Raw genomic sequence first — 12,402 nt, 5'->3', positions numbered from 1 at the left:
TTCTTTCGATCAACTACACTAGGGGCCCACCAGTCAGTATAGGGTACAAAACTGGGTTTCGTTGAATCTCCTTCTCATGCTGATCACAGTCCAAGCGCTGTCTTTCTCCTCTCGATATTCTCACTGTGAAAAAAAATGGACTTACTTTTACAATATTTAATTAATTCAATATCTATAAAATTATTATACAATAAAAGTACAGTAAATGTGAAAGGAAAAAGTCTCCCACTTTCTTCTCCCTGTACTCCCCTCTCCTCTCTCCCAACAGAAGAGACAGAGATCCCTCCCCGTTTCTTCACCTAGATTCTTGAAGAAGAAAAAAGGTGCAATTTTTGGAGCGAATCTAGAGGGTTCTGATCTTAGACAGGAAGTTTTTTTTTCTTTTCAATTTTGGTTGAATTGGTTCTGAGCTATGACTAGGGCTTGATGCTGAAAGATGTTTGGATCGAAGAGGAGGGTTGATGATGAGATGGAGCTGAAGAAGGATAGAACCGTGAGGTAAGTTGCAGCTGAAAAGTTTGCATTTTGATTGATGCCCATATGTAAAGTTTTTATTTTGACGGTTTTTTTTAGCTTAAGAATAAAGGCCTAATTAAAAAAAATTAAACCATGTAAAATTGGATCAAAATAGCTTAAAACTTTGTGTAGAATGAGGTAAACTAAATTGGAAACGTATTTGATTTTCTTTTAAATTTCGAATGTATGCTGCGTACGGTAGTATGTGGTGAAAGATTCATGGAATAACTTGGATTTTCCGGGAAAATGCTTCATGGTAATACGTAATATTAGTAAATATTTGTCGGTTCTCTCATTAGATCCAATAATCAAAAAAAAAAAAAAAAATCTGCTTTATACTTCTAAGTTTGGAATGTTCTTGTTGTTGTTGTTGTTGCTGCTGCTGCTGCTGTTGTTGTAGAGTCAAAATAACTAGCTAGAATATTAGTCATATGAAACAGTAAAAGGTGCATAACCATAACCATCACAATTATCTTCTTCATAAAACATAATCCCACGCTAGAGATAAAAACAAAAATACAACCTTTTTCTACCTTGAGAAATGAGAAAGCAAAGTATGAAATTTATACAATTTTCATATCCTACCTTAAGCATGTGTTGCATATAATAGGATGTACTACTACATTAAGCTGAAACTCATCTATTATCAGCGGATTTCTATGACTTGAGAGAGAAGCATGAAGGGACATTTTGACAGCTAACATGGCAATAAGCATCAAAGACTTAAATTTGCACTTATGTGCTGAGACAATCCTGGTTAATAGATGACATTACTCATGTTCGTCCATTTATTAGATTATTGATCGGATGGTTTAAGTCATTTTCACATACATCTGTCTGTTGAGAAACATGCACTTAAATCCAACACATTGATATGTGATTTCTCTTGCCGTCCTAACTGGTATACATTTATAAGCAAACAACAACTCCAACCTTGCGAAATAGTCAAATCAGTTTCTTCCTGAGCGTTATTTAAGCAGTCTCAACTATAGGAGGGAATATTTAGGAGCCATTCCAAGATCTAGCACCTATACATTTTGCTTTACCCACAGCATGTGCCTATCCTTTTGCTGACTACCCGTCTACCTACTTAGAAATTAGAGTTTCCAATTGGAACTGAAGCTTTTCCAACCTTCTGCTCCTGAAAATTCCACTCTTGGCCGCTCCATTGAATGTAAATTACCATTTATTAAACCATTACATAATAATTCTCTAAGAGATCAAGATTCTGATCTTGAATATTTGTAATGCCTGTCAAACCCTGCTTCCCAGCACACTTTTTAACAGTTAGTTCAACTATTCCCCTCTTACATTCTCAACCTTCACAAGAATCACAACTCCGACCCATATGAACTTCATCTAATCAGATCTACCTTTTGACAGACTAATGTGGTAGTGTTGTTTCGAACTCTATTATGTGTCTTTCTAGTGTTTATGGTTGAATTACTAAACTGTTTTGCCTTTTCTGCACATAGCTCGTTGCATAGCTCTAAACTTAGCTGAAAACTTGCACCTTTCTTGTTGGGTAAAAAGCCGTGTCGAGGAACCAAACCAACCGCCGATTAAAGAAGGCAAAAGCCAACCAAAATCAATGCACAAACTCAAAACACCAATTTTAACATGGTTCGGCAATTGCCTACGTCCACGGGACAAGAAGGGGATGATGTTTTCACTAATAGAGAAGAAGAGTACAAATTAAGATTACAAATCACTCAAAGGAACAAACTAATCTCACCACAAAACTCTTAATCTCTCCAAATAAACCCTAATCAAATAGCTCAGAAAATATCTCTTTTCTGTGCTCCAAATATCCCAAACTCTAGCCTTAAGAAACCCTAGAACGTGTATTGGTATTTATACAAACACCAAAACCCAATAAAAACAGGAAACACAAAACAAGCCCATACCCGCTACGCGGTCGACCACCAAAAGCTCGTGGTCGACCGCGATCAAACGACAGAGAGTCAAAAATCATTACAGGGTATCGCGGTTTCTTCAATTCTTCACCTCGGTGAAGTTTTTTTCAAAACTGAGCCGACACCAACCAAACCAAATGCCTTACTTGTTGCGTCCAGTACGAAGTAAAATAATTCACGATAACAGACTCAATGCATAACAAGTCGAGACCCAAACGGGAGTGCGAACACTCTCCCAAACGTCGGTATCTACTCACCAAATCGGCTGCATCAAAACTGACTGCCTACGTATCCTTTTGTCCAAGGAATCAAGTCTTCACGTAGTTCACCCACTAGCCTCCAAAGTACCTCAATCCAATAGAAGAGCACGTAACCCTCCTCCATCATCACCAAATTTGCGACTGATAGCACCTCTGATGACCTCAAACTGAAACGATCCAAACACCTCTGCCTGAGGTGAACTAATGGCCATGTCCAAACTACGCCTATCAGCTGCACTCAAAACAATCAACGCGTCATCTGCATCTGAAACCGAATGACCCCCATGCTGTGTCACCTCAGCTAAAGTCCTAAATAATACAGAATGATTTGGAGTATGTGGAGTAATATCCACCCAATGTGGAGTAGCATCATCTTCCACCCGTTGTAATATCCAACTGGTCTGATCAACACTCTTTACCTCCCGAGAGTCCAATGTGATATACCTGCTCAGAACGAAATCAGAAGCTCCCAAATGATAGCCAAACGAGCATCTGAATCCCAAACGCACAATCAGATCAAATTTCACATTCTCGATGTGATCAAGTGCGGGTAACCAAATATCTGACGTCAACCAAAATCTAAAACAGCTCCACCAGATCCAAAATCTCCAAACGCAGCAGTCGGCAACCTATGCATAAGATGACCCAAACATGTCGAAGCCCGAATACTAAATCCAATGCTCGACAACCAATGCCGATCCTCCTTCAGAAAGGAAGAGCTCACCAAATCTGTCATCTCATATCATCGCCTCAATATCTCATCTCCAATGAAGTGTCTCCAACTGTCATGAGTTTGACACAAATGCAAGAAAGGATCCCTACCAAAGCTAGAACTATGGGTTATCTTTCTGTCAATACACTTCTTCCAATTGTTACAGACTACTAGGACTTCAAACCAACGGGGCTTGGTTGTAACCCATAAATACCTAGTACAATCCCCAACTACAGCAACAAAAAAACGATTACCTCATAATGATACCTCCTTGGAAGGCCCCCAAATGCCTGACTGAACACCTCTTAAAAATCCCCTCGATCGATGGATAGAAGTGTCAAGCTCCACCACGGTCTTCTCGCTCATCCCAATGTGCTCAAAGGACTTCCATTTGTAGGTTAACGCACTCCTCAACAATCTATGCACGACATCGTCAATCAAATACCCCAACGTCAAACAACACCACAGTCTAGCCAAATCTAATGAAGTCGTCAGCGTTCTATCAATCACCGTGCTCCCAAACAAATAGTACAAGTTACTCCTTGTGACGTCCTTCATCATAATCATGGACCCAAATATAACATTCAAACGTGCATTCATCAAGGTCACCTTATAGCCTGCTGTCTCCAAAACTCCAAGTGAAATAATGCTCTTCAACTGAGAAACGAACCTTACTTCAACCAACTCCCGAATCACCCCGTCACTTATCTGAATACGAACGGTACCGATACCACTAATAGAGTATTTGTGATCATTACCTATGAGCACAACATCCCTTCTTTCCAACTCCTGAAAGCTAGAGCACCAATCCCTCCTAGGATAAATATGATATGAGGCACCCGAATCCAACATCCACTCAGTGGAGTCAGCAACACAAACTGACGGAAGTGCTGGGCACGAATAGCCCGAAGAATCTGAATCCGAAATATCGCCACTAGCCTTGGCCACATTCACCTCTGAAGCTTCAATCACTTTCCCCTTATTCTTCCTGGCTCGATCATTTAATTTTGGGCATTCGGCTTTTCAATATCCATCTTCTTTATAAAAAACACACCGATTCCTACGAATTTCAAGATGTGGCCCTCTAGACTGCGACCTTCTACCTCGGTTTGGATTCTTTGCTCTTGCAACCAATGCCCCCGTTACCGGCTCAATAGAAGTCTCCTTATCCTTCTTCCTAAATTGGTAATTCACAAGTACAACGGTGATCTCACTATATGAAAGAGGTCTTTCCATTAATAAGAGTAAGGACGAAGATCTCATATTTCTCGTCGGGCAAGGAACTCAACAATAACGTCTTGTCCTCGTCTTCAACAATAACATCTACATTCGTTAAATCTGTAAGAAGTTTCGTGTAGTGGTGTATGTGATCACCAATGGATGTTTTCTTTTTCAATTGGAAGCGATAAAGCCTCCTCTTCAAATGCAAGCGATTTTCGACGCTTTTCGTCAAATACTTGCCCTTTCTTAGCCGAAGTCTCATTCATCACATCATATTTTAGATCTTGAGTGAGATAAGACCTAATCACACCATACGTCGTTCTATTCATTTTCTTTCAAACCTTCTCATCAATGTCGTTCGGTTTTTCGTCCAACTCCAACGTATCTTTCAAATTCTACGTATTGAGCGCATCCAAGACTTTGCATCACCAAAGTTCAAAGTTGTTAGTGCTATTGAACTTCTCCACGTCAATCTTCATCGAGTGGATATTCAAACTTTAGACAGCCTTCACGTCTGAAGAACCACCCTCAACACCTTCTTTCTCGGTCATAATCCTCAACACACCAACAACCAATGCGGAAACAAACGAAGAATAGATCCAAAACTGAGAAAAGAAAGAAGCTTTACCAAAAAAAATTCCACATTTCTCACAAATTGAAACCCTAGACGAGCTTCCCAAATCGATCTACTCCTTTAAATAGCCCAAACGTAGCCCGTGCTCTGATACCAATTGTTAGGTAAAAAGCCGTGTCGAGGAATCAAACCAACCGCCGATCAAAGAAGGCAAAATTCAACCAAAATCAACGCACAAACTCAAAACACCAATTTTAACGTGGTTCGGCAATTGCCTACGTCCACGGGGCAAGAAGGGGATGAGGTTTTCACTAATAGAGAAGAAGAGGACAAATTGAGATTACAAATCACTCGAAGAAACAAACTAATCTCACCACAAGGCTCTTAATCTCTCCAAATAAACCCTAATCAAATAGCTCAGAAAATATCTCTTTTCTGTGCTCCAAATATCCCAAACTCTAAGAAACCCTAGAATGTGTATTGGTATTTATACAAACACCAAAACTCAATAAGAACAGAAAACACAAAACAGGTCCATACCCGCTACGCGGTCGACCGCCAAAAGCTCGCGGTCGACCGCAATCAAACGACAGAGAGTCAAAAATCATTACAGGGTATCGTAGTTTCTTCATTTCTGACATTTTATTCTAAGGACAAGAAAAAAATATCATTCAAACAAGAGTCATGTTAATTACCTCTATAATGCAGAAGTACTCTCTTCTTGTGTTGGTTTTGACATGTCTGAATCAACAATTCTTATTTGACCTACAAAATATAAATAGTTCTATGAGTTGGGCATAGTAACCCCTAATCAAATCTATCATATTTGCACGTTCACACCCCAACTTTAGATACTTACTAATTGACCCCTCAAATGTCACTTTTTTATCTACCTGTGAGTTTCTAATAACAGTAATATGCTCCTAATTGAGTTAATTAATTTGATTAATTTATAATTGGACAGAGAGGGAGGAGAGGAGAATTTTTTTTTTTTGGGGGGGAGGGTAAATTAGCAAGCTTCTCCTGTCTCTCTCATACTCTCTTTCTCTTGCTCTCTCTATCTTATGATAAATATAAAGCTAATTAACTTACATAAGGGTATATTAGTGATGCTTTAATATTGATGGGTAGAAAATACTAATAGGGAAGTGTAAAATAGCAGATACCTAGGTTTTGGGGGGGGGCAGATTTGCAAATACTGTAGATTGTGGGGTATATATGCAAAAACTCAAAACTCTAATATTTCTAGTAGTAGTATTTATGTGTTCAACGGATTTAATGTTCTAATATAATATTTCATCAATTAGGTTCTATCCTGAAGAGAGGCAAAACCCATCTAAACCTGTGTACCAATTGCCAAAAACCGGTGGACTCAGCAGAGTTAGCCCCGGGAATGTAGGGAAGTCCAAGGTGTTCCCTGAGGACCATGAGCCTTGGAGGAAGAGAATATTCGATCCGGGTAGTGAGATTGTGCTGAAGTGGAACCATATATTCCTAATCTCATGCTTGGTTGCTCTATTTATAGATCCTTTGTACTTCTATTTGCCTTCTGTTGATAACGATAACAATACGTCGTGCATTAAGCTGGATCACAATTTGAGCATTGTTGTCACCTTTTTCCGGACGCTTGCGGATTTATTCTATATGCTTCACATTGCTATAAAATTTCGGACTGCATATGTTGCTCCAAGCTCGAGGGTGTTCGGCAGGGGAGAGCTCGTCATGGATCCAAAAAAGATTAGAATGAAGTATTTGAAAACAGATTTCTTTGTAGATTTAGCAGCTGCACTGCCACTTCCCCAGGTAACCTTGAAGTTTTATTTTGATGATCTCAATAATGTATCATTGTTCTGGGAAAACAATATCATCCATGAATTGCACAATCACACATCCCCCACCCCCACCCTAAAAAAAACAAATAACAAAATAACAAAAAAAAAGTATATTATTTCAAGGTTTTTTTAACATGCTGATAGATAGTTATTATTCATAGACAGGTTCAACCATTCAGTAATTGTTATGAAGCTAAAGCAAATGCTTTGTGCTGCAAATAAGTTGATATAAGCTTACTTGGTTTACATTGGCGGGATATTTGAAAAGTGTCACGATATAATTAAAAAGTACGAAAATTTACAACCTATGTTACCCGAGTACTTTTATCGGAAGCCATGTCCAATATATACCCGTACCCATATTGAAACATATATTTATAGGAAGCCATACCCAATATGTACCCATACCCGTATTGAAACACACACACACACACACACACACACACATATATATATATTACATACATATATATGTACATACATATATGTACCTACGCACGCGCGCACACACACATATATATTTATATATAATATAGAGAAATATGGGTATGCTTGGTACCAAGCACAAATTTTGTGCTTGGTAGTGAGGTGGCACAATCCCTTCCACTCATTCAAATGGGGGACCACATTCACATGGGTTGAGGAGTGCATGAGGATATGCAACCATTTGAATGAGTGAAGTGGATTATGTCACCTCACTACCAAGTACAACCTTTTGTGCTTGGTACCAAGCATACACATTTCTCATATATATATCTATACGTTGGCTGTGTATATATATTATATTCGCTGTGTGTGTGCGCGCGCGGCGTATAGTTATATAATTTATAATATATATATATATATATATATATAGTATATATATATATATATTAGGTACGCGCGGCGCGCTAACCACAGCCAAATATATATATACTATACACAGCAATAATAGTATATATATATAGTATATGAGAAAAATGGGTATGCACTGGTCCGAAGCACATTTGTGGCTTGGTAGTTGATGTGTCCTCCTCATGCCAGTTTTTTCAGCTACCCATGTGAATGTGTCCATATTAAGATGAGTGGAGGGGATGTGGACACTGCACTACCAAGCACAAATTTTTGTGGCTGGTACGCAAGCTACCATATTGCTCTAATATATATAATATATAATATATATTATATATAGAGTAGTGGATAATATATGTAATATATAAATATGAGGTAGGGGGGGATATGAGAAAATGGGAGGAACCTTGTTGGTACGCAGTTGCTTAAGCAATTGTGGTAGTGGATGTGGGCACACGGTGAAATCTTGCCCCTATATCACACGTGCGAATGAGATAGAGCCTGCACGACGCCTTTGCATCAACTCAATGTAGATTGTAGGGACGAGGAGAGTTAGGTTCACATCAACTAGCCAAGTTGTTTGGAGCAACTTGTACCCATAGTTTCCTCCAATTATTTCTACTCTGCTCTCTCTCTCTCTCGTGCGTCTAATGATAAGTATATATGATAATATATATGATATATATAGCTATATATGAAGTATCGCCATGACCGTTGATCCTTTTACGAATTTGCTGTCATGTACCAGTACTAGTACCCGTGCAACTTAGTTACAACTGTCTCTGATAAGTTTTCACATTTTGAAAAATTACGTAATCATCATTAGTAACATTGTCAAAAAAATCTTTCTCAATTAGTGGGTACAAAATTAGTGGGGCTACCTAAGATTTTAGTTGTGATTTTATTAGTGGATTTTTCAGTTGGGTATTGTAGTATGTGGAGCAAAGTGGTGTCACACGACACCAATTTGCTCCATGATCTGCCATTGCTGTCTTATGTAAGAGTTTTAACTGTATTTACTTTTATTATGCAGAATTAGAAAGTTCTATAATATATTATTAATGAATTCAGATTATTTGTATGCTTATTATGTATTTTCTTCTAGTTTCTGTTTAGCCTTCGCTTTATCATTTTGACAAGAAAAGATATGCTTTACTTAGTTTTTATTTCGCTTCTAAAATGCAACCTATCCTTCACTTATTTGAGGTTTAAATGTTTGTCAGCTGCTAAAACCTAGCATTTCCAGCAAAAAATGTAAATGGAGATATCATGTGTAGGGAGTGATCATATTTATTATCAAATTTCCAGGCAACATTTTGAAGAAAAGAGAAACCACTACAATTAATAAACTAATTTTTATGCAGCACAAACATAAAGAAGCTCAGGCTAATAGGAAAGAAAGAACTTTGTAACAATTCACAAATTTCGAGATATAATTAGTTAAGGATTTCCTCGTCGAGCCAAGCAATTAGATTGGCCCAGTTAAGCGTCTTAATCGTTTATAGAGATTTGAAAGATGTTGCATATCCCCATCGTTAGTCAAATTTACCATAGCGCTGATGCATTTTCTGGAGTAACAATTTACTAATGTATGAGCAATTTATTTTGCAAGACGAACTTCTTTATTAAGCTTTTCTGGTAGATGCTTTATTCTTTGGAATCTAAGTGTGGCCTGGCATCTTATTTTTTCCTGCCTTTCTTTTGCAGATAGTCATCTGGTTAGTAATACCAGCGATTAGAAACTCTAATGCTGAGTACAACAACAATGCTCTTGCTCTGATTGTCCTAATCCAGTATGTTCCAAGATTATATCTCATATTCCCACTTAGCTTACAAATTATTAAAGCTACAGGTGTTGTTACAAAAACTGCTTGGGCTGGAGCTGTTTATAATCTACTCCTCTACATGATTGCTAGCCATGTATGTAACTCTGGATTTAGTATAATGCATGTTGTACGCACTGTCTTTAAATAAATAAGAGTGGTTTCGCAAAAACCCCATGAACGTTGGGGAGGGTTTTGCACAGAACCTCCTGAACTTTGTGAGTCAGATAAAACCTCCCTGAACTTTCAAACTTATAATAGGACCTCTCTACTATGAGAAAGTCTCATAAAAAACGTTTTAATGAGTTAAGAATAAGTTTGAATTACGACTAATAAAAATTTTGTGATGCAAAATTTGAACAATGAACATTCATGTGGGAGAACAAGACAAAATGACATATTTTGACTTTTTACTCTACACGTTAATGCCATTTATGAAAATTTCCAATAGATCAAGGGGGTTTAGTATGATCAGGAGTTCTCTCAGACAAAGTTCATGGGGGCCTTTTTCCAAAACCCCCCAAAGTTCATGTTGGGGGTGTATTTTTTATACTCTTAAATCTATCTCTGTGTTCCGTGCCTCAGTTCTAAATGGAGTTATTTACTGGACTAATATCTAAATGTATAGGTTTTTGGTGCTGCCTGGTATCTGCTTTCAGTTGAAAGGCAGACAACATGCTGGAGATCTGAATGCCATAAAGAGCATAATATTGGCTGCATAACAAAGTTTCTAGACTGCGACTTTTCAAGTCACACAGATAGGCAAATATGGGCAAATAAGACACAAGTTTTTTCAAAGTGCAATGCTGATGGTAGTATCAGTTTCCAATATGGTATATTTGCAAATGCATTAACCACTGGTGCTGTCTCCTCAGACTTCATTAGAAAATACTTCTTTTGCCTTTGGTGGGGTTTGCAACAATTGAGGTATGGTTTGTTTATTCTAATATTTTTCATATAGGATTTCTTGCTCTTGCGATATGGCAGATTTCTCTAGGTTGCACGTATATCTCTTGCCCATTATAATACCCGCAAGAATGTTACAAAATACAAAATCATAGTTTCAACATTTCTGAACGTTTTGTCTGCATGCTTTGATGGTAGTTCTTAGAATTTTAGATAATGGGGCTGTTTGGTTAATTTCCTAGAAACTAATAAAAAAAAGGAAATTGGTTGAAGAAATTTCCCAAAATGGTTTCATACCATTTCCCAGAAGGAAAAAAAAAAACCTTGAAATGGGTTTCCTAAAGACAAAGTCAAATCATCCAGTAGGAGGGTGCCACATCTCCTCTCTTGGTTTCCAAGTGGGAACCAAACATTAACAAGAATAAGTGTTATAGGAAATGGTTTCCTATAATACACTTTTCTAGTTTTTTCAACAACCAAACAGACCCAGTAGCATCTTTATCATTATTGCACTCGGGCTCACATGAAAGTTATGCTTAACATGTGGAACTGAAATTTTGTTCATTTTTTAAAAATGTGACAGTCATTTGACGCACTCTTCATTTCCAGCCTATCAACTTTTATAAGCTAAATGCTCCTTGATCAGGATGAACTAGTGATGCAGCCAATCCCATACTACATGGATACAAAACTCTTCGGATTGGAAGTTAAAAATCTTATGAAGAATAATATTTTAGCTATACATTTTAAAATAGATTTTTGATGTAATCCATATAGCTTGAAGAATATGATCATTTGTTCCTGTGGTGTTTGAAAAAATTTGGAAGCTTTTGCATGTTAACAAACCCACAAGAAGAAACTAGCTTATTTAGTCTGTCATTTTTTTTTCAATTTCTTTCACGGCATTCCAGTATTATGAGATATGACTTCTTCTTTCTTCTATCAGTTCGTACGGCCAGAATCTGCAAACGAGCACTTTTATTGGGGAAACATCATTTTCCATTGTGATGGCCATTATTGGGCTTGTTTTATTTGCACATTTGATCGGAAACATGCAGGTATTAGTTAAGCTATCTCCTTAGAGTCACGGATGCTTGATTTGTTGTTCTAACCTTAATGTGTTATACCCTTTTCAGTTTTGCATACAGTTTTTAATTTTCCAGGTCTTTAACTCCTGGATGGATGTCAATATTTGTTTGTTTAACATGAATGCTATTTATATTTTCTCATTATCGACCTTAGCAAATATTTGATGGGCCTAAGAATCAATAAGGAAGCTTCTAGATACATTTTGCGGGCTATACACATATCTTGACTTATGTTATGCTTTGTAAAGTATAATTTCTCTGTCTTGAGTAAAAAATAGTAAATTTTCTTTCAAATCTCTCAGGATTGGATTAGGAATCTGCTTTAGTTAGTTTGTGCTCGCAAGTTATGGGAAGTCTGATGAAGAAGACTAATTGCAATTTTTGGATGGCAAGACCAGTAATTTGTGAAGTTTAACGGCATATATCCTCTTACTCAGTTTCTGATCCTAGATGTGGTCATGTCGTAGAAAATTATGAAGCTACATGGGAGTACCATGACTTGTTTGTTATTTCATGTAATGTATCAAAATTTTCTTGAGAGAAAAAAGCACAAAATTTAGAGGGATTATGTTGCCAGTAAATGATGAATGAAAAAATTTGAGATATTTTTTTACCTCAAGAGTTATTTGCAAATTACAATTAGGGGGGTTCCGCTGAGAAAATTTTAAGTTTAGGGGGTTTTGTGAGACACCCCAAAAGTTTTGTTTTGTGGTGGTGGTGTTT

General features: G+C 37.4%; 1 protein-coding gene across 1 annotated transcript in view; it reads left to right on the top strand.

Annotated features, from left to right (window-relative positions):
• Positions 202-12,402, top strand: part of LOC109840500 (cyclic nucleotide-gated ion channel 17-like) — a 17,900-nt gene continuing 5,699 nt past the window's right edge. Inside the window, exons 1-5 of the mRNA XM_020409169.1 lie at positions 202-498; positions 6,507-7,002; positions 9,570-9,782; positions 10,314-10,612; positions 11,538-11,649. Of these exons, the coding sequence (XP_020264758.1) occupies positions 437-498; positions 6,507-7,002; positions 9,570-9,782; positions 10,314-10,612; positions 11,538-11,649 (1,182 nt within the window). The 5' untranslated portion in view covers positions 202-436. The remainder of the gene's footprint in view (positions 499-6,506; positions 7,003-9,569; positions 9,783-10,313; positions 10,613-11,537; positions 11,650-12,402) is intronic.

Source organism: Asparagus officinalis, chromosome 5, assembly GCF_001876935.1.
Source record: "Asparagus officinalis chromosome 5, Aspof.V1, whole genome shotgun sequence".
Lineage (NCBI taxonomy): Eukaryota > Viridiplantae > Streptophyta > Magnoliopsida > Asparagales > Asparagaceae > Asparagus > Asparagus officinalis.
This window is presented reverse-complemented; position numbering and strand designations above follow the sequence as displayed.